Here is a 25871-nt window from a genome sequence, read left to right on the forward strand (position 1 = left end):
TCCCTGTTGAGGCCGTCCTCGTGTGTGCGGAACCTGGCTATCAGTTTCTGCTCAGCGACTCTGCGCCGTCGTGTGTCGCGAAGGCCGCCTTGGAGAACGCTTACCCGAATATCAGAGTGCCTCCATTGCCACTCCATTGCCACTCTCTCCACTCATGTTGTTTTGTTTCTTAAAGACTTGATGAGTTGTACGTATTCGCATTCCAACCATTATTCATGTAAATTGAGTCTGTGTCTTTATAAGCTCTGTTTGTGAACAGAATTCCCACTCACCTGAAGAAGGGGCTTAGAGCTCCGAAAGCTTGTGTGGCTTTTGCTACCAAATAAACCTGTTGGACTTTAACCTGGTGTTGTTAAACTTCTTACTAAATTATTTTAAATGCAGGTGTAAAAAATTAAATCTGTGACAATTTAATAAAACTCGCATTCAAAAATCTCAGCATCATTGATACTGCAAAAAAAAACTGTACTCCTATCAAAAAAATCTTTATTCCCTTAAGTAGCCAAACAAATAACCATGTATTAAGAAACCACATCAAAGGTAGAATATATTACATTCTCTTTAAACTGTCAATCATTCCTCTGAGCCATTGTGTCAATGGGCCACCTGCTAAAATCAGGCTGTTTTCAGATTTTAGAACTCAGACAAGCTATCAAAACAAACAATTGTGGCTACAAGACCTTGAATTTGCAAGAACCAATTGTGTCACATTTCTATTTCAAAGCACATTTCCAGTCAACAAGTGAAATGGAGGAGGTGCTGAGATTATTTTAAACATCCAACAGTAAGGGAATTAAAATCGTTGCCCAAAAGCTGACAGGAGAGTTTCCCAGTATATTTTTCTGCACTTCTGAATGCATTATAGCACTTTCTGCATTGGGAAATGTATTGCAACGTGTGTGAGCAATTACACGATGCTGGTTAATGTAAGCGGCAACTTATCTATTCAGGACAGGACTGAGGCCTATGTCGCATGAAAAACATGTCTACGTTAAAATACAACATTTAATAGTGACATCTGAAGGAGTTGAACCATTCTACACTTACTCGTCAGAATGTTTTCCATTTCTCAGCAGACTTCCTGCAATGGTCCTGAACTCCAGAAGGAGGTCTTTTTTAGGGAACTTCCAAAACTCACACCAGCACACAAAAATGGCATGAGGAATGAACTCCAATGTTTCTGTTATCCTCACAGTGGAAACCCTGACCTTGGAAGAGGTGCCGACATGTTTTGCACCCAAAGCCTACTCGACCCGTTTATAGGTCACATGAGGATGGCATGGGGCCGGGAGGGCACAGGGAAATCGTTTAGATTCTGCATTTTTCAAGCCAGTTCCACGAGGAGGGAGAAATCCATTTAAACTTAATGTGGTTACAACAAAACCTGCCCCGCAAGTTCCCACCACCACCCAACCCGCAGATAAATGAGAAATTGTGCCAATGGTGAGATAACTATTGAAGATTAACCTCGAATAATAAACCAATTAAAATCATTCCCCACCTTATCGATTGGCAGTTCCACCTTGGTGTTTTCATCATCAGGAATTTCCCGAGCTCCTTGCAGCTCAGCCCGTTTCTCATTCACTTTAAAAACACTCCTGTCTTCTGATGGATAGAAAGTTTATTAAATTGACTGCAGCAGTGAGTGAAAGAAAAGATCAGCGTATTTCAGATAGAGTGCACATAAGAAGCAACATTATCCCAGTTAGTTCACTATTAAAATCACTGGAGTGCAGCAAGATATTAGTAATTCCTACTAACACCTCTGCCAATTGGAATTGTGCCAGCATGTGTTGAACTGGATGGCGCCAAATCAGATTAACGACATCAGCCGGAACGTCATTGGTAGATGCCAGGGAGGGTGAAGTCTGGCTAAACTGGAAATTAAATGTTGCTGTGGATGTCGGTGTCTTTCTGCCCCTTCTCTGCCACAGTCATTGTGCCCACATCTATCTATCAGTTGAAGTATGTTGAGATCTTATGATATAATATATTATGTTTAAGGTTATCCCATTGAGACCAAACGTATCAGATCGGCAAAAGAATTTTCAAACAGGATCTGATATCTGATTCAGATAAATGAAGAACTAAAAAAAAAAGACCAGAGCGTCTAATGTTCCTTAATCAATGCTTTGATTAAACAATCAGTGTATATTTAGGAAATTGTGGATAGTGAAGAGGATACAGCAAGATAAAGACTAGTTGGAGTCTTGACCGGAGAAATGGCAGATGGAGTTTAATCTGGACAAGTATGAGGTCATGCATTTTGGAAGGTTCAATGCATATAGGAATTATACAGTAAATGGTAGAACCCTTAGGGGTATTGACAAGCAGGGGGATCTGGGCGTACATGTCCACCGATCACTGAAAGCGCCAATGCAGGTGGATAAGGTAGTCAAGAAGGCACACGGCATGCTTGCCTTCCTCGGCCTGAGTATTGAGTATAAAAATTGGCGGGTCATGCTGCAGCTGTACAGAACCTTAGTTAGGCTTCATTTGAAACATTTTGTACAATTCTGGCCACCACACTCAGAAAGATGTGGATGCTTTGGAGAGGGTACAGAAGATGTTTACCAGGATGTTGCCTGGTCTGGAGGGTATTAGCTATGAGGAGAGGTTGGATAAACTCGGTTTGTTCTCACTGGAACGACAGAGGTTGAGGGGTGACTTGATAGAGGTTTACAAGATTGTGAGTGACATGGACAGAGTGGATAGTCAGATGCTCTTTCCTAGGGTAGAAAAGTCAAGCATTAGGGACATAGGTTTAAGGTGCGTGGGGAAAAGTTTAGAGGAGATGTGCGAGGCAAGATTTTTACACAGAGGGTGGTGAATGTCTGGAACGCGCTGCCCGGGGAGGTGGTGGGAGCAGGTACGATAGCGACATTTAAGGGGCAACGAGACGAATACATGAATAGGATGGGAATGGAAGGGTACGGACTCTGTAAGTGCATACGGTTTTAGTTTAGGCAGACATCATGATCAGCGCAGGCTTGGAAGGCTGAAGGGCCTGTTCCTGTGTTGTGTTTAACTAAAAACAAATTTAAACCATATTCAAAATCTGAGCTTTTTCAGCAAGAAAGCTATATTTGAGCAATCTTTCAGCTTTGTCAATGTAACCAGCTTGTAGCGAGGCACTGGCAGATATTAACTACCTGGTTAGATATTTAAATATAGATTGACATATTCCCTTATTTTCCTTAAATAACAACCAGGCTCAGATACATGAGCCTGATTCACTGTGTAATGGAGGTGATGGGGTCATACCTGGTGGCTGCAGAGCCACCGAGGGCCCTGTGTTGTCTCCTTTTGGCTCTGCCTGCCACTTTAAGTGCCAAGCCGAGAGGGTTTGGGGTTGGGTTTCCGGTTGGTAAGGGTGTCGGGGGGTGGGTGGGGGTGGATTGGCTGAGGTTGGATTTGGGTGAATGGAGGGGTGGGATTTGGGGATGGGATTTGGGAGTGGGTCAGGAATACATAGAAACAAGAAGCAGGAGTAGGCCATTCGGCCCTCGGAGCCTGCTCCGCCATTCATTTTGATCATAGCTGATCATTAAATTCAATGTCCTGATCCCCCCTCCCCCATATCCCTTGATCCCTTTAGCCCCAAGAACTATATCTAATTCCTTCTTGAAATCACATGTTTTGACCTCAACTACTTTCTGTGGTAATGAATTCCACAGATTCACTGCTCACTGGTGAATTCTCCTCACCTCTCCCATGAAAGGTTTACCCTTTATCCTCAAACTATGACCTCTAGTTCTGGACTCCCTCACCGTTGGGAACATTCTTTCTGAATCTACCCTGTCTAATCCTGTTAGAATTTTATGAGTTTTTATATGATCCCCTCTCACTCTTCTAAAGTCCAGTGAATATAATCCTAACCGAATTAATCTCTCCCCATACGACAGTCATTAGTCATTAGTCACTGACTTCATCAGTAAGTGTGTAGAAGACTGTGCGCCAAAGAAGCAAATCCGTGTGTTTCCCAACCGGAAACCATGGATGAACAGGGATATCCACTGCTTGCTGAAGTCCAGGTCTGAGGCGTTCAAGTCAGGCGACACTGACCTGTACAAGAAAGCCAGATACGATCTAAGGAGATCCATCAAAGATGCCAAAAGACAGTACCGGACCAAGCTAGAGTCCTCGGCTCGCCACACCGACCCCCGCCGACTATGGCAAGGTCTGCAAGACATAACAGGCTACAAGATAAAGGCGTATAAAATCGCCGGCTCCAACACTCCCCTCCCTGATGAGCTCAATGCATTCCATGCCCGTTTTGAGCAAGAGGTCAGTGAGAGCATGCCCTCCACCCTGGAAGTCCTGGATGAACCTGCATCCGAGGTCACCACTGCAGATGCCAGAGCAGCTTTCTCGAAGGTCAACCCACGGAAAGCGACTGGCCCGGATGGGGTACCCGGACGAGCACTCAGATTCTGCGTGGATCAGCTGGCGGGGGTATTCACAGACATCTTCAACCTCTCTTTACACCAATCTGATGTCCCTATCTGCTTCAAGAAGACGACCATCATCCCAGTACCTAAGAAAAGCCAAGCAGCGTGCCTTAATGACTATCATCCGGTGGCTCTGACATCCATCATTATGAAATGCTTCGAAAGGCTGGCCATGCCACGAATCAATTCCAGCCTCCTGGACTGCCTGGATCCACTACAGTTTGCCTATCACCGCAACAGGTCCACAGCAATCATTTCCCTGACCCTGCACTCAATCCTGGAACACCTAGATAACACAAAACTCATCTCCAAACTCTGTGGCCTGGGCCTCGGCTCCTCCCTCTGTGACTGGATCCTGAACTTCCTAACTCACAGACCATAATCAGTAAGGATAGGCAACAACACCTCCTCCACGATCATCCTCAACACTGGTGCCCTACAAGGCTGTGTTCTCAGCCCCCTTCTATACTCCTTATACACCTATGACTGTGTGGCCAAATTCCCCTCCAACTTGATTTTCAAGTTTGCTGACGACACCACCGTCGCGGGTCGGATCACAAACAATGACGAGACAGAGTACAGGAATAGACAATCTGGTGAACTGGTGCGGCAACAATAACCTCTCCCTCTATGTCAACAAAATGAAGGAGATAGTCATTGATTTCAGGAAGCGTAGTGGAGAACATGCCCCTGTCTACATCAATGGGGACGAAGTAGAAAGGGTCGAGAGCTTCAGGTTTTTAGGTGTCCAGATCACAAATAACCTGTCCTGGTCCCCCCATGATGACACTATAATTAAGAAAGCTCACCAACGCCTCTACTTTCTCAGAAGACTAAGGAAATTTGGCATGTCAGCTACGACTCTCACCAACCTTTACAGATGCACAATAGAAATCATTCTTTCTGATTGTATCACAGCTTGGTATGGCTCCTACTCTGTCCAAGACCGCAAGAAACTACAAAAGGTCGTGAATGTAGCCCAATCCATCACGCAAACCAGCCTCCCAACCATTGACTCTGTCTACACTTCCTGCTGCCTCGGCAAAGCAGCCAGCATAATTAAGGACCCCATTCACCCCGGACATTCTCTCTTCCACCTTCTTCCATTGGGAAAAAGATACAAACGTCTGAGGTCACATACCAACCGACTCAAGAACAGCTTCTTCCCTGCTGCCATTAGATTTTTGAATGGATCTACCTCGCATTAAGTTGATCTTTCTCCACACCCTAGCTATGACTGTAACAATACATTCTGCCCTCTCCCATTTCCTTCTCTATGAACAGTATGCTCTATCTGTATAGCGTGCAAGAAACATTACTTTTCACTGCATACTAATAGATGTAACAATAGTAAATCAAATCAAATTAAAATCAAAGTCCTACCATCCCAGGAATCAGCCTGGGAAACCTTCGCTGTACTCCCTCCATAGCAAATATTCACCTTCAATCCCATTATTTTCCCAAAACCATTTCTCTACTAATACTGACTTCCTTCAGTGCCTTATTAAAACTTGTTTCTCTCAGAACTTCTGGTACATTATTCATGTTTTCCTTTGTGAAGACTGGAGCAAAGTAGGAATTTAGTTCCTTGGCCATTTCTTTGTTCCCTGTTATGAATTCCCCTGTTTTTGACTCGTCTCCGTTAAGAATTCCTCCGGAAATGCCAACTGCACAGGCAGAACACTGCTTTTCCCACTGGGACAACACTTTGGAAAGATGCCAGAAAATTCCACCCAATGTCTCTTTCCCTCACTTGCTGCTTCCTCAGGGCTGGAGGGCCCCATGCTTGGCCCTCCAATATTGAGTGCCCACTTGCTGGCTTTAATTGGACAGTGAGTACACCCACCAGCCATTAATTGGCCAATTCCTAATTCAGGGGAAATCAGCAGTGAATTCCTGATCTCCACACAGTGAGTGTTTGCAAACCCCATTTCAGACTGATTGTGGGCTCCTGAGGCTCATTGGATAAATCCTGCCTCGAACGTCAATGTGTGTGAGTGTTCGATTGTGAGTTTGTGTTTAAGTATGAGTGTGAGAGTGTGTTTGGATGTGGCTGTGAGAGTGTGTGTGAGTGTGCGTAAAAGCGAGTGAGTGTGTGTGTGAGTGTGTGTGTGAGTGTGTGTAAAAGCGAGTGAGTGTGTGTGTGAGTGTGTGTGTGAGTGTGTGTGAGAGTGTGTGAGTGTGTGTGTGAGTGTGTTTGTATGTGTGAGAGTGAGTGAGTGTGTGTGAGTGTGTGTTTGTATGTGTACGAGTGAGTGTCTGAGTGTGTGTGTGTGAGTGTGTATGTGTGTTTGAGTGTGTGTGTGAGTCTGTGTGTGTGTGTGTGAGAGTGAGAGTGTGAGTGTGTGTTTGTATGTGTGCGAGTGAGTGTGTGTGTGTGAGTGTGAGTCTGTGTGTGTGTGTGTCTTTGAGTGTGTGTGTGAGTGTGTCTTTGAGTGTGTGTGTGTGTGTGTGAGAGAGTGTGAGTGTGTATGTGTGTGTGAGTGTGTCTTTGAGTGTGTGAGTATAAGTTTGAGTGTAGGTAGCTGGAATTTAAATAAAATTGAAGGGAAAGCATTCTTTTTACAAGCCACGCTCCTCCATTTATTCCTTCAGCAGTGTATTCCCATTTGGTTATTTTCTCCATCTTGTCCCAGTAGTTTGACAAATGGATGAAAGTATTGACTGGACTCCATCTACTGTAACTTTATGTAATGACATGAAATAACCTGAAACATGACCACAATGGCAGATTGAATCACTCACTCACACTCGCTCACTCACTCACTCACTCACACACTCATGCACTCGCTCACTCATTCCCTCACTCACTCACCCTCACTCACTCGCTCGCTCACACTCACTCACATACTCACTCACGCACTCGCTCGTTCGCTCACTCACTCACTCACACTCACTCGCTCGCTCGCTCACTCATTCCCTCACTCACTCACTCACTCACTCATTCATGCACTCACTCACTCACTCCCACACTCACTCACTCACTCACGCACTCGCTCACTCACTCACTCACGCACCCACTCACTCACGCACTCATTCACTCACTCACTCATTACCTTGTGGCTGTGCGGTAACATTGGGAGGGAAAATGAATTTCAGTTCCTGTAAACTTTGCTAATGTCCTGATGAGTGTTCAACAAAATTTCAATTTTAAAAATGAGAATTGTTACCTTTGGTATCATCCCCAAACTGTGAATTCTTTGGCAGATTCCGATTTGGCTTCACTTTAACTGGTTTTGCGAAGAATATAGAGTGTGTTTCTGCGTTGTTCTTTCTTTGTTTCCCTCTCATCATCTGTGATGACACTGGGACTTGAGCTGTGTCTCCTGTGGACTGGACTCTCCTCTTGTCTGACTGGAAATGGATTCAGATCTTCATTTAAATTGTACTTACAACATTCCTCCATCTTCACAATTATTGCCCATCCCTAATTGCCCTCAAGAAGGTGGTGGTGAGCCGACTGTTGCAGTCCATGTGGTGTAGGTACATCCACAGTGCTGTTAGGAGAGATCTCATCCTATTATTTTCTCCCTCATGTACCTATCTAGCTGAGACTTAAATTAATCCTCATTCCTGAAGGTTTCACCACTGAGAAGCCTTTGCTAGGCCCCATTCAGGAAGACTAGGACACCTGGTTCTGGCCTTTCATCTATCCAAATATGAGTTCTTTAAAAACAAGTCATATTGGTCCCGAAAGAGGCTGATTATCTTTGCTCATTTTAGCCCAGTGATGTTGGAATTGACTGGGACACCCATCTCATTGTCCTGATTCAACAGAGAGCAGGAATCTCCCAGGGGTATCTGCTGAGTCCCATACTGAGGAAGATTAAATTTATCAACCAATCCATCGGGAAAACTCACTCTTATCTTTTGGATATGAGAAGGAAAGGAAAGTGTGAGGATATTCTCAGGACAGCACAGGGTAAATGTCATAAGATCACAAAGCCATTTTTAATTATAAGCCTCACACGTACATGCTCGTCTCTGAATAATTCCAATTTTATGTTTGAAATGAGCTCGCTGGCTCCCTCTGGTGATTGTTACGATGCAGTTTACACTCCTGTACTGTGATTACATCACATGATAAATACTGCTCAATAAAATGGATTTGGTAGTAAACAGATTCTCAGTGGAAGGAGATGTCTGCTGGAAGATTACCATCCTTCATTGTAACGGGTGAGAGGATGGAGGGTTTTATTTAGCCAGTCTGTGTGATAATGACCTTAAGAAGTCTCACAACACCAAGTTAAAGTCCAACAGGTTTATTTGGTAGCACAAGTGGCTTGTGCTACCAAATAAACCTGTTGGACTTTAACCTGGTGTTGTGAGATTTCTTACTGTGTTTACCCCAGTCCAACACCGGCATCTCCACATCATGATAATTACCTTAGCAGGTGAAGAGAGAAGCGCAGAATCACTGACTCCATCCTGGGATAGGACATACTGTCTCATACAATGGAAGCAAATAATTGAAAAGAATTAGTTGCACAATTTTTACGTTTATTCATTAGTCACAAGTAAGGTTTACATTAACACTGCAATGAAGTTACTGTGAAATTCCCCTAGTCGCCACACTCCAGCACCTGTTCAGGTCAATACACCCAACCAGCATGTCTTTCAGGCTGTGGGAGGAAACCAGAGCACCCGGAGGAAACCCACACAAACATGGGGAGAATGTGCAGACTCCGCATAGACAGTGACCCAAGCCAGGAATTGAACCTGGGTCCCTGGTGCTGTGAGGCAGCAGTGCTAACCACTGCGCCACCGTGCCACCATTGTTCATGCAAGTCTTTTTTATATAATTTAATTTTAAATTCAAAGACCACTGTCTCAATCTGTATAGCAGTTGTGAGACATTTACCTATTTTTGTACTGAAGTTCTTTCCCAAGCTTTTCAAACATACTTTTTTCAGTCATGTAATTACCACAGAAAATAACTTAAGGTTCACAGATGCAAATCAGAATCGTGGGTAAGATATTGGAGGCATCAATGTTTGATCAGTAACTATTATTTCCACATGGAACAAATAATAGAAACAGAAGAAAACACAAACTGGGAATTTATAGAAGCAGGAATCTGATTATGTTGTATTGTAACGAATTCTGAGTTATGGCTGTGTGTTTGTAGATGTGTCATGTATGATGTGTCTGTGTACTGTTGGAATGCTAATATGTTTTGTAAATACTGGTGTTTTATGTGGATGATCATTTGAAAATGGTGAAGTTAACGTTTCAAGAATAACAGAAATAAAAATGTTTGTTCAATATTTGACATGTGGCTTGTTAAATACCCAAGACTGTAACTCTGTCTACAGAATTATTCTGCTCAGCCAACATGATGTGGATGAGTTTTGTACATGTGACTGGGGACATTTCTGTTCAATGTGTGCAAATGTTGGACTAAATTTGCTGCATTACAGAATGCCCTTTGACTCTCCGTTTTGGCTCGAATTGAACCCAAGGGCCCACCCTCACATTTACTGAGCGAATGACTTTTAGTAAGAGCCATTAAGAAAGGGACACAGCCTACATCAACATAGTAGCTATGATAGACCTGGGTGGGATTGTTGTCGGTGTAGGCTTGATGGGCCGAATGGCCTCCTTGTGCACTGTAGGGATTCTATGATTCTACGATTCTAGGACTCCAAAGCGACATTTTAACAGATCCATCCATCATCATACTTAGATTTTAAAATAAGTTAATTCAGATATGACAACCGCATCACAAATAGAATTCAGTGCCTGTTCTTTGAGCATGGGAGGAGTTTGAATGGACCCCATTTGTCACCACAAGGAATGAAAAACTTTGACCGTCAGTCAACAACTGACTTAGAAAATGTTGTCACGTTATTGGTTTTGTTAAAAAGGCAAACAGACCATTTTTCACCAAAATGCATAAATCAGTTTACTAAAAATAACACCCACAGGAGATTCCAACTCAAAATTACAATATTTCTTTCAATTTGCTATAAGATGTATTGGATTCTTCAATACATCTTGTAGCAAATTGAAAGAAATATTGTAATGTTGTAAGGTCGCAGTATTTATGCTAACACTAACTTGTTGGCCTATAATGAGTGGAAACTGCCATTCTGAAATTACAATGACTTTGTTACTGGGCTCTCTGTGTCTCAGAGATCAGCTCCACTTCTTCACTATCATCCTTGCAGGAGATGATTTACCTCTTTGCTGTGATTCTTGTGCCTGGTCATTTGTTGACGCCTGAAAAAGGAATATTCGGACAACAATTACTTTCTGGTTTCCCCATTTAAAATTTTATTAAAAGAATAATTGAAATGTGGCGTGTCTGCTTTCTGAAGCTTACTGCATATTCATATTTGCAGGTCGGTAAAACCGTTTGCACCTTTGTTGGTGTATACTGCATTGAAGATCATAGAATCCCTACAGTGCAGAAGGAGGCCATTCAGCCCATCGGGTCTGCACCAACTGTCTGACAGAATATCTTACCCAGACCCTTTCCCCTGCCCTATCCTCCTTACACTTAATTACACTCATTGAATGTTTTTAAGGCAAGGATAGATACATTTTTGAAAAGTAAAGGAATTAAGGGTTATGCTGAGTGGGCAGGTAAGTGGAGCTGAGTCCATGAAAAGATCAACCATGATCTTATTGAATGGCGGAGCAGGCTCGAGGGGCCAGATGGCCTACTCCTGCTCCTAGTTCTTATGTTCTTAACCCATCTAACCTAGACATCTGAGGACATGGGGCAATTTAGCATGGCCAATCCATGTAACCTGCACATCTTTGGAGTGTGCAAGGAAACTGGAGCACTCAGAGGGAACCCATGCAGACACAGGGAGAACGTGCAAACTCCACACAGTGACCCAAGGCCGGAATTGAACCCAGGTCGCTAGCGCTATGAGGCAACAGTAGAACATAGAACATAGAACATTACAGCGCAGGACAGGCCCTTCGGCCCACGATGTTGCACCGACCAGTTAAAAAAAAAACTGTGACCCTCCAACCTAAACCAATTTCTTTTCGTCCATGAACCTATCTACGGATCTCTTAAACGCCCCCAAACTAGGCGCATTTACTACTGATGCTGGCAGGGCATTCCAATCCCTCACCACCCTCTGGGTAAAGAACCTACCCCTGACATCGGTTCTATAACTACCCCCCCTCAATTTAAAGCCATGCCCCCTCGTGCTGGATTTCTCCATCAGAGGAAAAAGGCTATCACTATCCACCCTATCTAAACCTCTAATCATCTTATATGTTTCAATAAGATCCCCTCTTAGCCGCCGCCTTTCCAGCGAAAACAATCCCAAATCCCTCAGCCTCTCCTCATAGGATCTCCCCTCCATACCAGGCAACATCCTGGTAAACCTCCTCTGCACCCTCTCCAAAGCCTCCACATCCTTCCTGTAATGTGGGGACCAGAACTGCACACAGTACTCCAAGTGCGGCCGCACCAGAGTTGTGTACAGTTGCAACATAACGCTACGACTCCTAAATTCAATCCCCCTACCAATAAACGCCAAGACACCATATGCCTTCTTAACAACCTTATCTACTTGATTCCCAACTTTCAGGGATCTATGCACACATACACCTAGATCCCTCTGCTCCTCCACACTATTCAAAGTCCTCCCGTTAGCCCTATACTCAACACATCTGTTATTCCTACCAAAGTGAATTACCTCACACTTCTCCGCATTAAACTCCATCCGCCACCTCTCGGCCCAACTTTGCAACCTGTCTAAGTCTTCCTGCAAACTACGACACCCTTCCTCACTGTCTACCACACCACCGACTTTGGTGTCATCAGCAAATTTGCTAATCCACCCAACTATACCCTCATCCAGATCATTAATAAATATTACAAACAGCAGTGGCCCCAAAACAGATCCCTGAGGTACACCACTTGTAACCGCACTCCATGATGAATATTTACTATCAACCACCACCCTCTGTTTCCTATCCGCTAGCCAATTCCTGATCCAATTTCCTAGATCACCCCCAATCCCATACATCTGCATTTTCTGCAGAAGCCTACCATGGTGAACCTTATCAAACGCCTTACTAAAATCCATATATACCACGTCCACTGCCTTGCCCCCATCCACCTCCTTGGTCACTTTCTCAAAAAACTCAATAAGGTTAGTAAGGCACGACCTACCTGCCACAAAACCATGCTGACTATCACCTATCAATTCATTACTCTCCAAATAACTATAAATCCTATCCCTTATAATTTTTTCCAACATCTTGCCGACAACAGAAGTGAGACTCACCGGTCTATAATTCCCGGGGAAGTCTCTGTTCCCCTTCTTAAACAATGGGACAACATTCGCTAACCTCCAATCTTCTGGTACTATACCAGAGGCCAACGACGACCTGAAGATCAGAGCCAGAGGCTCTGCAATCACTTCTCTTGCCTCCCAGAGAATCCTTGGATAAATCCCATCCGGACCAGGGGATTTATCTATTTTCAGACCCTCCAGAATATCCTGCACATCCTCCTTATCAACTGTAATACTGTCTATTCTACTCCCTTGCAACCCAGTGTCCTCCTCAGCTATATTCATGTCCCCTTGCGTGAACACCGAAGAGAAATATTGGTTCAATGCTTCACCAATCTCCTCCGGTTCCACACATAACTTCCCTCTGCCATCTATAACTGGCCCTAAACTTGCCCTAACCAACCTTCTGTTCTTGACATACCTATAGAACGCCTTAGGATTCTCTTTAACCCTATCCGCCAAAGTCTTCTCATGTGCTAACCACTGTGTCACCGTATATGGCAGACCATTCCATTCCATGTCATTTAATACAGAAAACAAAATCTCAAAACAAATCAGAAGAAAATAGGAACTGATGGAAAGACTTGGGCAAACTGAGGAGAGGCGACCAAGAACACGTTTGAGGAGATGGTTTATGTTTTAAAAGTCTGAGAGAGGCTGGAGCTGAGACATTGGCAGAGAGGTTTGTGGAAAGTAACTCTGAGACAGTAGAGAGCTCTGACACTTGTCGCTTTTGGGTTTGAGATCAGATGCAGAAAATTCTGAGCAACTTGTGGTAACTCACTATCCACACAGTGAGAGTGAGGAGAAGGAATGTTATTAAACTTCCCTCATACAGGAGCCGTTTACAGAACAACATCACCGTCCTGGCTGAGATAAACTAAATCTAAACTCTGCCCAGACTAACAAGGAAGTGAGGAGCCTTCCTGCACCGAATTAAATATCCTGACACATACCGGTGATTATACCATGGGGCTGACTTGTCTTCACTTCAGAGAAAACAGCAGCAAAGTTATATGTGAGGTCTGCGATGATTGTGATCTCATTGAGTGACTTCTCTGTAATTCCAACAATGTGACTGCAGCTATCTACTCTCTTCATATCTATAAATGTGTTGTGAAACTGGAATAATTTCTAATTTATGAATTATTTGTATCTTTTTGTCTCTCTCCGTTACCTGCACTTATGGAGCAGAAAAGCTGTAGGTCAGTGCTGTTAGTCAGACACATGCTGAGGTGGTGTCCCACTGACTCAAATAGCCCATTGTTACACACTGTGCACAGTGTTTCCCATTGGAGAGCCAGTCTGGAACGACAGAGGTAGTGACACAGCTGTTGCTGCCAATATCTTAGCTACCAGTGCAATATACTGGTGAGGCGTGCGCAGAAACTAAACACGTGTTCACTGAGGGCTGAGAATAGAGGGCTGTTGTTTCTGAGGTTCACTAGAAACTGACTCAAAGTACAATAGTACTGACAGAAATAGAGGAGCGGGACCTCTCCTGCTGGACTTCCTTTGCTTAGCGATAGCCAGGAAAGTACATACTAAGAACACACTTAGCTACAAGTGAAGACAAGTCAGCCCCATGTGTCACCATGTTCCATTATTGTTCATAGTCAATGCTTGGCCTGTAGCTTCCATCATAGGAATCACTCACGTCACCAAAGTCCATTTCAGCTCATTTCAACTTGCTTCCTGTGTTTCCATTAGATGAGAGAGTTGATGCTTTCTATTGTGCTGCATATGGCTGAGATTGTAAAATGTCAAGGTGTTCTAGCCTTTTCACAGGTGGAATGGAATCAAACATGCAGTGAGTGTGGCATAATGTAAAACACGCATCCAGCAGCAAATGTGTTCATGGTGTAAACACAAAGGTTTAGTTGAAGCACTATCTATTCATGTAATTCATGATGTCAGTTCATTCCCTTGATTAGATCAGGCTGACATCCATTACTCTCTGGTTAGTGATCTTAATGTGAACAATGTGATCTGATCCCAGTTCAACTTAGAACTGTGGCAATGCGGAGCTTGGTGTGATTTATGAGAATACAATTTTGTTGATAGTCAAGAGTTATGAAGAGAAACAGCTATTTATCCATATATCAAAGTAAGTGGAATCTCAGCCCCAATTAGTGCTTTCAGTGTGATTCTCATCAAAGTGAGAGAACATAAAGTGTATTTATTATTATCACAAGTAGGCTTACATTAACATTGCAATGAATTACTGTGAAAATCCCCAAGTCGCCACACTCCGGCGCCTGTTCGGGTACACGGAGGGAGAATTTAGCACGGCCAATGCACGTAACCAGCATGTCTTTCAGTAATCAGGCACAAAGAACAAAGAACAATGCAGCACAGGAACAGGCCCTTTGGCCCTCCAAGCCTGCACTGATCATGTGTTCCTAACTAGACCATCTGTTTGTATCCCTCTATTCCCAGTCTGTTCATGTGGCTATCTAGATAAGTCTTAAATGATCCTAGCGTGTCTGCCTCAACCACCTTGCTTGGTAGTGCATTCCAGGCCCCCACCACCCTCTGTGTAAAATACGTCCCCCGCATATCCGTATTGAACCTTGCCCCCCTTACCTTGAACTTGTGATCCCTTGTGTTTGTCATTTCTGACCTGGGAAAAAGCTTCCAACTGTTCACCCTATCTATGCCCTTCATAATTTTATAAACTTCTATTAGGTCGCACCTCAACCTCCATCTTTCCAGGGAGAACAACCCTAGTTTACTCAATCTCACCTCATAGCTAATACCCTCCATACTAGGCAACATCCTGGTAAACCTCCTCTGCACTCTCTCCAAAGCCTCCACATCCTTCTGGTAGTGCGGTGACCAGAACTGGCCGCAGTATTCCAAATGTGGCCTAACCAACGTTCTATATAACTGCAACATCATATGCCAACTTTTATACTCTATGCCCCATCCAATAAAGGCAAGCATGCCATATGCCTTCTTCACCACCTTTTCCACCTGTGCTGCCACCTTTAAGGATCTGTGGACTTGTACACCCAGATCCCTCTGTGTGTCTATACTCCTGATGGTTCTGCCATTTATTGTATAGCTCCCTCCTGCATTAGATCTACCAACATGCATCACATGACAGAACAATATAAATCCAAAACCTAATGCTGAAATTACCTGCAGGCATTTTGTGATGGCATTTTGCAGACGAGGAGTTCAAGGTATGGAAGATTTTTGAACTTTTCAGATCCAACAGCGACGTAGTACTGCCCGCTTTCTAACTGAGCGCCGCTGTTTATTAACTGCCCATCCAACGCACAAAGTCTGAGGAAAATAAACCACTTTTCATTCAGTCTGAAATCGACCGGAATAATTTCTCACTGAAATATTTATTTTCAAAACTTCATAACTTAAGAATGGGCAATAATGCAGAAAAATATTTATTATTCATTCCAGTGTTCTTTTGCAAAGTTTAAGTGGTTTCGAAGGTTTGTGGTTATTGATATTTTAAAGAGTCCAGATAATTAACATCGTTCTCTCCTTGGAGTGAAGTGATTTTCTTTTAACTTATGAAAAGTAATTAATGAGTTAATGACTTTTTGTAAGGCTCTTTTTACACATGCTTCTGTCACAATAGAATTAATTGGTTCTGCAAGGCAGTGGTGTAATGGTATTGCCACTGGACCAGTAATCCAGAGACTCAGGGTAATGCTCCGGGGACCCAGATGGCAGGTGGTGAAATTTTAATTGAATAAACCTCTAAAGATGACCATGAATCGATCATGGTTAAAAACCTGGTTCACTAATGTCCTTTAGGGAAGGAAATCTGCCATCCTTACCCAGTCTGGCCTCCATAAGATAAAGATGCACAGTGTTACGGGTAATGTATTAGCATGGATAGAGGATTGGTTAACTAACAGAAAGCAAAGAGTGGGGGTAAATGGGTGTTTTTCTGGTTGGCGATCAGTGACTAGTGGTGTGCCTCAGGGATCAGTGTTGGGACCGCAATTGTTTACGATTTACATAGATGATTTGGAGTTGGGGACCAAGTGTAGTGTGTCAAAATTCACCGATGACACAAAGATGGGTGGAAGAGTAAAATGTGCAGAGGACGCTGAAAGTCTGCAAAGGGATATAGATAGTCTAAGTGAGTGGGCGAGGGTCTGGCAGATGGGGTACAATGTTGGTAAATGTGAGGTCATCCATTTTAGTAGGAATAACAGCAAAATGGACTATTACTTAAATGTTAAAAAATTGCAGCATGCTGCTGTGCAGAGGGACCTGGATGTCCTTGTGCAGGAATCTCAAGGAGTTGGATTGCAGGTGCAGCAGGTAATTAAGAAGGCAAATGGAATTTTGTCCTTCATTGCTAGAGGGATGGAGTTTAAAAACAGCGAGATTATGTTGCAGCTGTATAAGGTGCTGGTGAGGCCACACCTGGAGTACTGTGTACAGTTTTGGTCTCCTTACTTGAGAAAGGATATACTGGCACTGGAGGGGGTGCAGAGGAGATTCACTCGGTTGATTCTGGAGTTGAGAAGGTTGGCTTATGAGGAGAGACTGAGTAGACTGGGGCTATACTCATTGGAATTCAGAAGAATGAGGGGAGATCTTATAGAAACATATAAGATTATGAAGGGAATAGATAAGATTGAAGCAGGCAAGTTGTTTCCACTGGCGGGTGAAACTAGAACTAGGGGGCATAGCCTCAAAATAAGGGGAAGCAGATTCAGGACTGAGTTGAGGAGGAACTTCTTCACACAAAGATTTGTGAATCTGTGGAATTCCCTGCCCAGTGAAGCAGTTGAGGCTACCTCATTGAATGTTTTTAAGGCAAGGATAGATACATTTTTGAACAGTAAAATAATTAAGGGTTATGGTGAGCGGGCGTGTAAGTGGAGCTGAGTCCACAAAAAGATCAGCCATGATCTTATTGAATGGCGGAGCAGGCTCGAGGGGCCAGTTGGCCTACTCCTGCTCCTAGTTCTTATGTTCTTATGTTCTTAGATGCGACTCCAGATCCACAGGAATGTGGTTGACTCTTAAATGCCCTCTGAAATGGGGGGCAGTCAGGGACGGGCAATAAATGCTGACCCAGCCAACGATGCTCATGCCCCATAAAATAAAGTCTTGAAAAATGGGCACGGGAGTGCTACAGTTGGCATGAAGACATGATGGGTTATAAGGGTGGGTGGAGTGGCATAGATTGAAATAGGGGGCATGAGGGATGGATGGGATGTCATAGCTTGGCATGGGGCCATGGAGGTGGCATAGCTAGGGCACAGGGAGCATGTGGGGATGGTGAGTGGGTGGGTGTGAGGGTGAGGGTCTTTGTGCTTTTATTTTAAGTGGGATGAAGTTGCACAGCGCTGAGGTGGGTCTTTAAAACAGCTCAACTCCACACCTGACATCTCCTGTGGCTGCCTCCCAACTTCTTCCTGGGTTGGCTGGCCTGACTCCAGCCTGCAACCCATCTGGCAGTGAAGATACCCCTTTTGAGGCCACTGTCTCCTGAGGCAGGCGGGCAGAGCTCAGAATTTTCCCAATTCCTGGTGCCCACCACAAGGATGCAAATTCAGGACAAAGAATTCTTACTGTCAGACACAGTGGGAGTTCAGTTCTATCAGTGCCAATGCAAATAATCCAGAATAATACTGAACGATGTGGAATATTTAATTATATACATGTGGATATATCAGCACTTTCACAATATATAACATTTGGAAGAGTGCAGACAGAAAACAAGGTGATAACATGGACCATTTTTCAGTAGCACTGACCTGCGGACAGCTCCAGTTCGGATGTTTGCTTTCTCAGTAATCATGGCAAGAATCTTATCCCAATTTGACATCACATGTTTGGGAATAATTAATCGAAAAGGTGGATTCAGCAGGTCTCCATTTCTAAAAATACTGAAAAAGCAGCATTGTTGTTTAAAGGAGCATAGGATTTCCAGTAAATGTTAGAAATAACAGCCCAGAAAGAGTTAGGAAGAAAAAATCACTTCTAATCCCAAAATAACTTTCTAAATACCCAGAGCCAGCCTTGCATGGGGCACCCAACACGCACACGACTCCCGAATGGATTCCCCACATCACCCCTCTTTTATAAGCCAAGCACCACACTACCCCTGCCTGATCGAACCCCCACTCTGCTACCCCTCAATCTGTCCCAATGCTCCCCCCCCAACCCACCCAGCTCCCCCCCGATTGCCTGAACCACTTACCAGTCAAACTGACCTGCTCCCTTGTCCCTTTAAACATCCCCTTCATGGCAGCGACTGCTGTAAAAAGGGGGTGTGTTTTACCTCTCTGTGCTCCAGTTACAGCCAATGCAGCTGGGGGCACGTTTCGCTGCTCTTGTCTCACCCAGTGTGAGTGAGGAAGATTGGGCCAGACAGGAGCTTGGGAATTACAGTGTGGGTAAATCTGTTGGGAGGGTCAATCCAACAGAGATGGCCACTCTGAGGAAGTTATGGGCCAAAAGACAGACAGTTTGCAAACTTCACAGCCTGTTCTTCTGATTAGAAAATCATTAGCTCATTTCTTACCTTCCACATTCTGGGAGAATAAATCTGTCCTGGATTTAAATACTGTTTACACCCACACAGACTGACTGTTGTAGACAAATATGACATAAGTAGTTCACAGATTTCCAGCGCAATCAGAGGCCAGACTTACACCTTCAGCTGGCAGATTTTTGAACTTGACAAGCTGGGAGCCAATGTGCAAATAGGCAAGATTCTGCATCATCCCCTACGTCAATGGCAAACTTAGTTTGATGTCTGATTTAATTAATATGAATGCTCCTTCTGAGGGTCTCATTGGATGGAGTGAGGAGATTAGCTATAGATTCACAGAAAATAACAGCAGGGGAGGTGGCCATTTAGTCCATCAGGTATCTGCCGGCTGAAAGGGATTCATTTTTCAACCCTTGGCATTTAAAAAAAATTCATTCATGGGAAATGGGCACTGCTGACTGGCCAGCATTTATTGCCCATTGCTAGCTTCCCTTGTTCAGAGGGCAGTTGAGAGTCAACCACATTGCTGTGGCTCTGGAGTCACATGTAGGCCAGACCAGGTAAGGACAGCAGATTTCCTTCCCTAAAGAACATAGATCCCATGAGTTATAAGGATAGACTGGAATTATTTTCTCTGGAGTGTAGGAGGCTGAGGAGTGATCTTACAGAGGTCTATAAAATAATGAGGGGTACAGATCAGCGAGATAGTCAATATCTTTTCCCAAAGGTAGGGGAGTCTAAAACTAGAGGGCATAGGTTTAAGGAGAGAGGGGAGAGATACAAAGGTGTCCAGAGGGGCAATTGTTTCACACAGAGGGTGGTGAGTGTCTGGAACAAGCTGCCAGAGGTAGTAGTAGAGGCGGGTACAATTTTGTCTTTTAAAAAGCATTTAGATAGTTACATGGGTAAGATGGGTATAGAGGGATATGGGCCAAATGCGGGCAATTGGGATTAGTTTAGGGGTTTAAAAAGAGGGCGGCATGGACAAGTTGGGCTGAAGGGCCTGTTTCCATGCTGTAAACCTCTATGACTATGACTCATAGATCTTGGTTCTTCGAATGGCTAACCATGCTCTGCATGGTTTTACAAACTTTCTGCCTCGACCCACCCCCCCTGTCCACCCCCTCGCATCCCCACCTCATTCTCGGGTTCAACTTCTCAACTCCCTCATCACTCCTTCAGCCTTTCACTTTTAATCATCGCTCCCTGTTGCCTCCTGTGCTTTTGTAAACAGCTCCTTTGATGGCCAATCAGCCAAGATCTCCTCATCACTTTGTACACCTCAGTGAAACCTCTCGGCCTCCTGTATCTCAGAGATAAAAACCTCAGCATTTCTAATCTTGGAGCTTGGCAAAGGGACACAGTTGGAATGAAAAGTGTTAAGGGTGAAGCTTCTGGACTCTGTGAGAGGTTTTGGAGGCAAGAAAACAAACCAATATAACAGAAAAAGATATTAGAAAGCATTTGTGCTGTGAGTCCAGAGTAGTCAGCCACTAACCAGGTAATTATATTTAAATGTATTTAAATCAGTAATGATTTACCCATTCTGGGTGAGAACCGGACTGGGGGAGGCTCAGCGTGCTGGGAGACTGGGAATGGGTTTGACGTCTGGCGAGAGTTTGGCCCTCACGCCCAATTTAACAGGGCATCGTGAATACCGCCTGGGGCTAGCGGCCTCGGAGAATCCACCCCCCGCCATCCCTGCGTTCAGGTGTGTGGTAATGTTTGCATCTCCCTGCTGTTCAATTTGTTGAGTCAAAATTAGTGAATTATGCAACTATCAAAGCAACATTTTCAGTTTGTAAACCGAGTTTATCGCAAACCTGTTTAGATTTTTCAGCAATAATTGTTTACATGCCAGAAATCCATGGCATGGCAGCGAAATACTGAAATACTGACCTGCATTATTTAGTCTAAATACGACACAGTCGCCAGGAAACAGACACCTACAGTTATCTCGTGCCCTTGCTAAACCTTTCTTTGGGATGTAAATTAAAGGTGAGATGTTATGAAACAAAATCCCATTGTAAATATTACGTTTAAATAAAGTAGAAGCAAATATTTGGTCAAAGTTGGATCAAATTATTAAACCTTTGAACTCAAACAATGGCCTCACCTTAACCTGTCAGACTAAGGACTAACATTGTGTGAGGGGACCAAGACCACACTCTGGGTATTTTTATAAAATATATATAGATATCCTCAACTTTGAAAACTGGACAGAGTCCTTTTAAAATACCTGTCTTTGACTCTTGAACAAAAGAAGCTCCCTGACAGTATCAGCAAAGATTTGGACCTCGTTATCTCTGAAGAGCCACTGGGGACAGATTGTGGGCCATAAAGACCAAATTCAAAAAGAGCTATACAAAGGCCATCTGCGTTTCATAATTCCATAACTCAGGTCAACCGGACTCGACTCCTGTCTGTAACACATTAGCTGAACCAGCTACACTTGTTTATATAGCAATTGTGCAAACTGCACTTTTGCTGCAATTTACTGCGTATCTGATTAGTCGATATTGGAATATAAAAAGCAGCATAATACTCGGGGAGATCAGTATTTACAAAGATGACTTGGGGAAATCACAGTGTACTGACTACAGATTATGCTGCATCTGAACTTGTGTGTGGAAATTATCACCTGTCCAGAATTGAAGTAAATGCAGGAAACTTGTGTATCATTCTCATGGAGGTAGTCCCATATTGATAAGATAAGAGGGGATTTCACAGCTGTAACACTTGGAGCAGGGAATATAATCGAGTAAATCTGTGCACAATAGTTCTGGAATAAAACTGACGTAAATCAGTTATTTAGGAATATCGTTGGAGGAACATAAGAACATAAGAACTAGGAGCAGGAGTTGGCCATCTGGCCCCTCGAGCCTGCCCCGCCATTCCATAAGATAATGGCTGATCTTTTTGTGGACTCAGCTCCACTTACCCGCCCACTCACCATAACCCTTAATTCCTTTACAGTTCAAAAATCTATCTATCTTTGCCTTAAAAATATTCAATGAGGTAGCCTCAACTGCTTCACTGGGCAGAGAATTCCACAAATTCACAACCCTTTGTGTGAAGAAGTTCCTCCTCAACTCAATCCTAAATCTGCTCCCCCTTATTGTGTGGTTATGCTCCCTAGTTCTGGTTTCACTAGGCAGTGGAAACAACCTCCCTGCTTCTATCTTATCTATTCCCTTCATAATTTTACACGTCTCTATAAGATCCTCCCTCATTCTTCTGAATTCCAATGAGTATAGGCCCAGTCTACTCAGTCTCTCCTCATAAGCCAACCCTCTCAACTCCGGGATCAACCTAGTGATTCTCCTCTGCACCCCCTCCAGTGCCAGTATATCCTTTCTCAAATAAGAAGACCAAAACTATACACAGTACTCCAGTTGCCTTCTTAATTACCTGCTGCACCTGCAAACCAACTTTTTGTGATTCCTGCACAAGGACACCCAGGTCCCTCTGTACAGCAGCATGCTGCAATTTTTAACCATTTAAATAATAGTCCATTTTGCTATTATTCCTACAAAAATGGATGACCTCACATTTACCAACATTGTACTTCATCTGCCAGACCCTCACCCACTCACTTAGACTATCTATATTCCTTTGCAGACTTTATGCGTCCTCTGCACACTTTGCTCTGCCATTCATCTTTGTGTCATCGGTGAATTTTGACACACTACACTTAGCCCCCAATCCCAAATCATCTATGTAAATCGTAAACAATTGCGGTCCCAACACTGATCCCTGAGACACACCACTAGTCACTGATCGCCAACCAGAAAAACACCCATTAACCCCCACTCTTTGCTTTCTGTTAGTTAATCAATCCTCTATCCATGCTAATCCTTCAAATCCTGCATTGTTCCAGAGGAGCAGCTAGACTGAACAAAGAACAAAGAACAATACAGCACAGGAACAGGCCCCTCGGCCCTCCAAGCCCGTGCCGCTCCCTGGTCCAAACTAGACCATTCTTTTGTATCCCTCCATTCCCACTCCGTTCATGTGGCTATCTAGATAAGTCTTAAACGTTCTCAGTGTGTCTGCCTCCACCACCTTGCCTGGCAGCACATTCCAGGCCCCCACCACTCTCTGTGTAAAATATGTCCTTCTGATATCTGTGTTAAACCTCCCCCCCCTTCACCTTGAACCTATGACCCCTCGTGAACGTCACCACCGACCTGGGGAAAAGCTTTCCACTGTTCACCCTATCTATGCCTTTCAAAATTTTATACACCTCTATTAAGTCTCCCCTCATCCTCCGTCTTTCCAGGGAGAACAACCCCAGTTTACCCAATCTCTCCTCATAACTAAGCCCCTCCATACCAGGCAACATCCTGGTAAACCTCCTCTGTACTCTCTCCAAAGCCTCCACGTCCTTCTGGTAGTGTGGCGACCAGAACTGGACGCAGTATTCCAAATGCGGCCGAAACAACGTTCTATACATCTGCAACATCAGACCCCAACTTTTATACTCTATGCCCCGTCCTATAAAGGCAAGCATGCCATATGCCTTCTTCACCACCTTCTCCACCTGTGACGTCACCTTCAAGGATCTGTGGACTTGCACACCCAGGTCCCTCTGCGTATCTACACCCATTATGGTTCTGCCATTTATTGTATAGCTCCTCCCTACATTATTTCTACCAAAATGCATCACTTCGCATTTATCAGGATTGAACTCCATCTGCCATTTCTTTGCCCAAATTTCCAGCCTATCTATATCCTTCTATAGCCTCTGACAATGCTCCTCACTATCTGCAAGTCCTGCCACTTTTGTGTCATCCGCAAACTTACTGATCACCCCAGTTACACCTTCTTCCAGATCGTTTATATAAATCACAAACAGCAGAGGTCCCAATACAGAGCCCTGCGGAACACCACTAGTCACAGGCATCCAGCCGGAAAAAGACCCTTCCACTACCACCCTCTGTCTTCTGTGACCAAGCCAGTTCTCCACTCATCTAGCCACCTCCCCCTTTATCCCATGAGATCCAACCTTTTGCACCAGCCGACCATGAGGGTACCATGAGGGTCTACAAGATTATGGAAGAGTGGTGGTTCAAGTGAGGAGAGCTAGTAGGTAAGAGGTATTTTTAACTTACTCTTTTTTTCAGAGTTTCTTTTTCTGTAAGGCAGCCGGGAGTGTTAAACCGGAAGTCGGCCCCAGTGAATTTTTTGAGTCGGAGCAAGGGAGGCAGCGAGTGGAACACGAGACTGCGCCGGCGCCTGAGGTCAGCCAGTAGCACGCGGAAGGTTTAAAAAGCAGGCCGCTCTATCCAGCAGGCAGCGGAGTGAGAGGAGCAGAGTGGGACAGCTTTGGCTCAAACAGGCTTTGGCGTGAACAGGCAGAGGCGAGGGTAGGTTCCGGTAAGTTGTTTTTGTTTCTTCAGAGTAGAAAGAATGCCAGGCAGGATGTTGGAATGCTTCTCTTGCAGGATGTGGGAAGTCAGGGAGACCTCTGGTGTCCCTGACAACGACACCTGCAGGAGGTGCATCCAGCTGCAGCTCCTAACAAACCGCGTTAGGGAACTGGAGCAGGAGCTGGATGACCTCCGGATCATTCGGGAGAATGAGGAGTTTATAGATAGTAGCTTCAGGGAGGCAGTTACGCCAAAGACACAGAGCACCAGGTAATTGGGTTACCGTCAAGCGAGGGAAAGGGCAGGCAGAGCAGGGTTCCCCTGTGGCCATTCCCCTCCACAACAGGTGTACCGATTTGGATACTGTTGTGGGGGATGCCTTACCTGGGGCAAGCTGAGGCAGCCGGATCTCTGGCACTGAGTCTGGTTCTGCAGCGCAGAAGGGAGGGTGGAAGAAGAGGAGAGCGGTAGTGATAGGGGACTCGATAGTCAGAGGTACAGACAGGAGGTTCTGTGGTCGTGACAGAGACTCCCGGATGGTTTGTTGCCTCCCGGGTGCCAGGGTCAGGGATGTCTCTGATCGCGTGCACAGCATTCTGAAGTGGGAGGGTGATCAGCCAGATGTCATGGTGCACATCGGTACCAATGACGTAGGAAGGAAGAGTGAGGAGGTCCTGAAGAGTGAGTATAGAGAGCTTGGTAGGAAGTTAAAAAGCAGGATCCCGAGGGTAGTAATCTCAGGATTGCTACCTGTGCCACGTGCCAGTGAGGGTAAGAGTAGGATGCTCGGGTGGTTGAACACATGGCTGAGGAACTGGTGTAGGGGGCAGGGTTTCAGATTTCTAGATCATTGGGACCTCTTCTGGGGCAGGTGGGACCTGTACAAGAGAGACAGGTTACACCTGAACTACAAGGGGACCAATATACTTGCAGGGAGATTTGCTAGTGTTATTGGGGAGGGTTTAAACTAGATTTGCAGGGGGATGGGAACCAGAGTGCCAGAGCAGATAGTGGAGCGGGGGTGAAAATAAATGATGTTAATAGTTCATGCAAAATCACAAATAGAAGGGTTGTGTGTGGTGGTAATAATCTTCTGAGGTGTGTCTATTTCAATGCCAGGAGTATTGTGGGGAAGGCAGACGAGCTGAGGGCGTGGAATGACACATGGAATTATGACATTATAGCCATTAGTGAAACTTGGCTACAGGAGGGGCAGGACTGGCAGCTCAATGTTCCAGGGTTCCGATGTTTCAGACGTGATAGAGGCAGAAGGATGAAGGGTGGGGGGGGGTGG

The 25871-nt window shown here is 44.5% G+C and overlaps 1 protein-coding gene across 1 annotated transcript in view; it reads right to left on the reverse strand.

Moving 5' to 3' along the window:
• Positions 1–25871, reverse strand: part of dcdc2b (doublecortin domain containing 2B) — an 89036-nt gene that overhangs the window by 22114 nt on the left and 41051 nt on the right. The window contains exons 3-8 of the mRNA XM_078237129.1: positions 18466–18597; positions 15863–16009; positions 10634–10673; positions 8838–8894; positions 7622–7805; positions 1502–1605 (exon numbers count right to left, since the gene is read on the reverse strand). Coding sequence (XP_078093255.1) covers positions 1502–1605; positions 7622–7805; positions 8838–8894; positions 10634–10673; positions 15863–16009; positions 18466–18597 — 664 coding nt within the window. The remainder of the gene's footprint in view (positions 1–1501; positions 1606–7621; positions 7806–8837; positions 8895–10633; positions 10674–15862; positions 16010–18465; positions 18598–25871) is intronic.

Source organism: Mustelus asterias, chromosome 21 (assembly GCF_964213995.1).
Source record: "Mustelus asterias chromosome 21, sMusAst1.hap1.1, whole genome shotgun sequence".
Taxonomy (NCBI): Eukaryota; Metazoa; Chordata; class Chondrichthyes; order Carcharhiniformes; family Triakidae; genus Mustelus; species Mustelus asterias.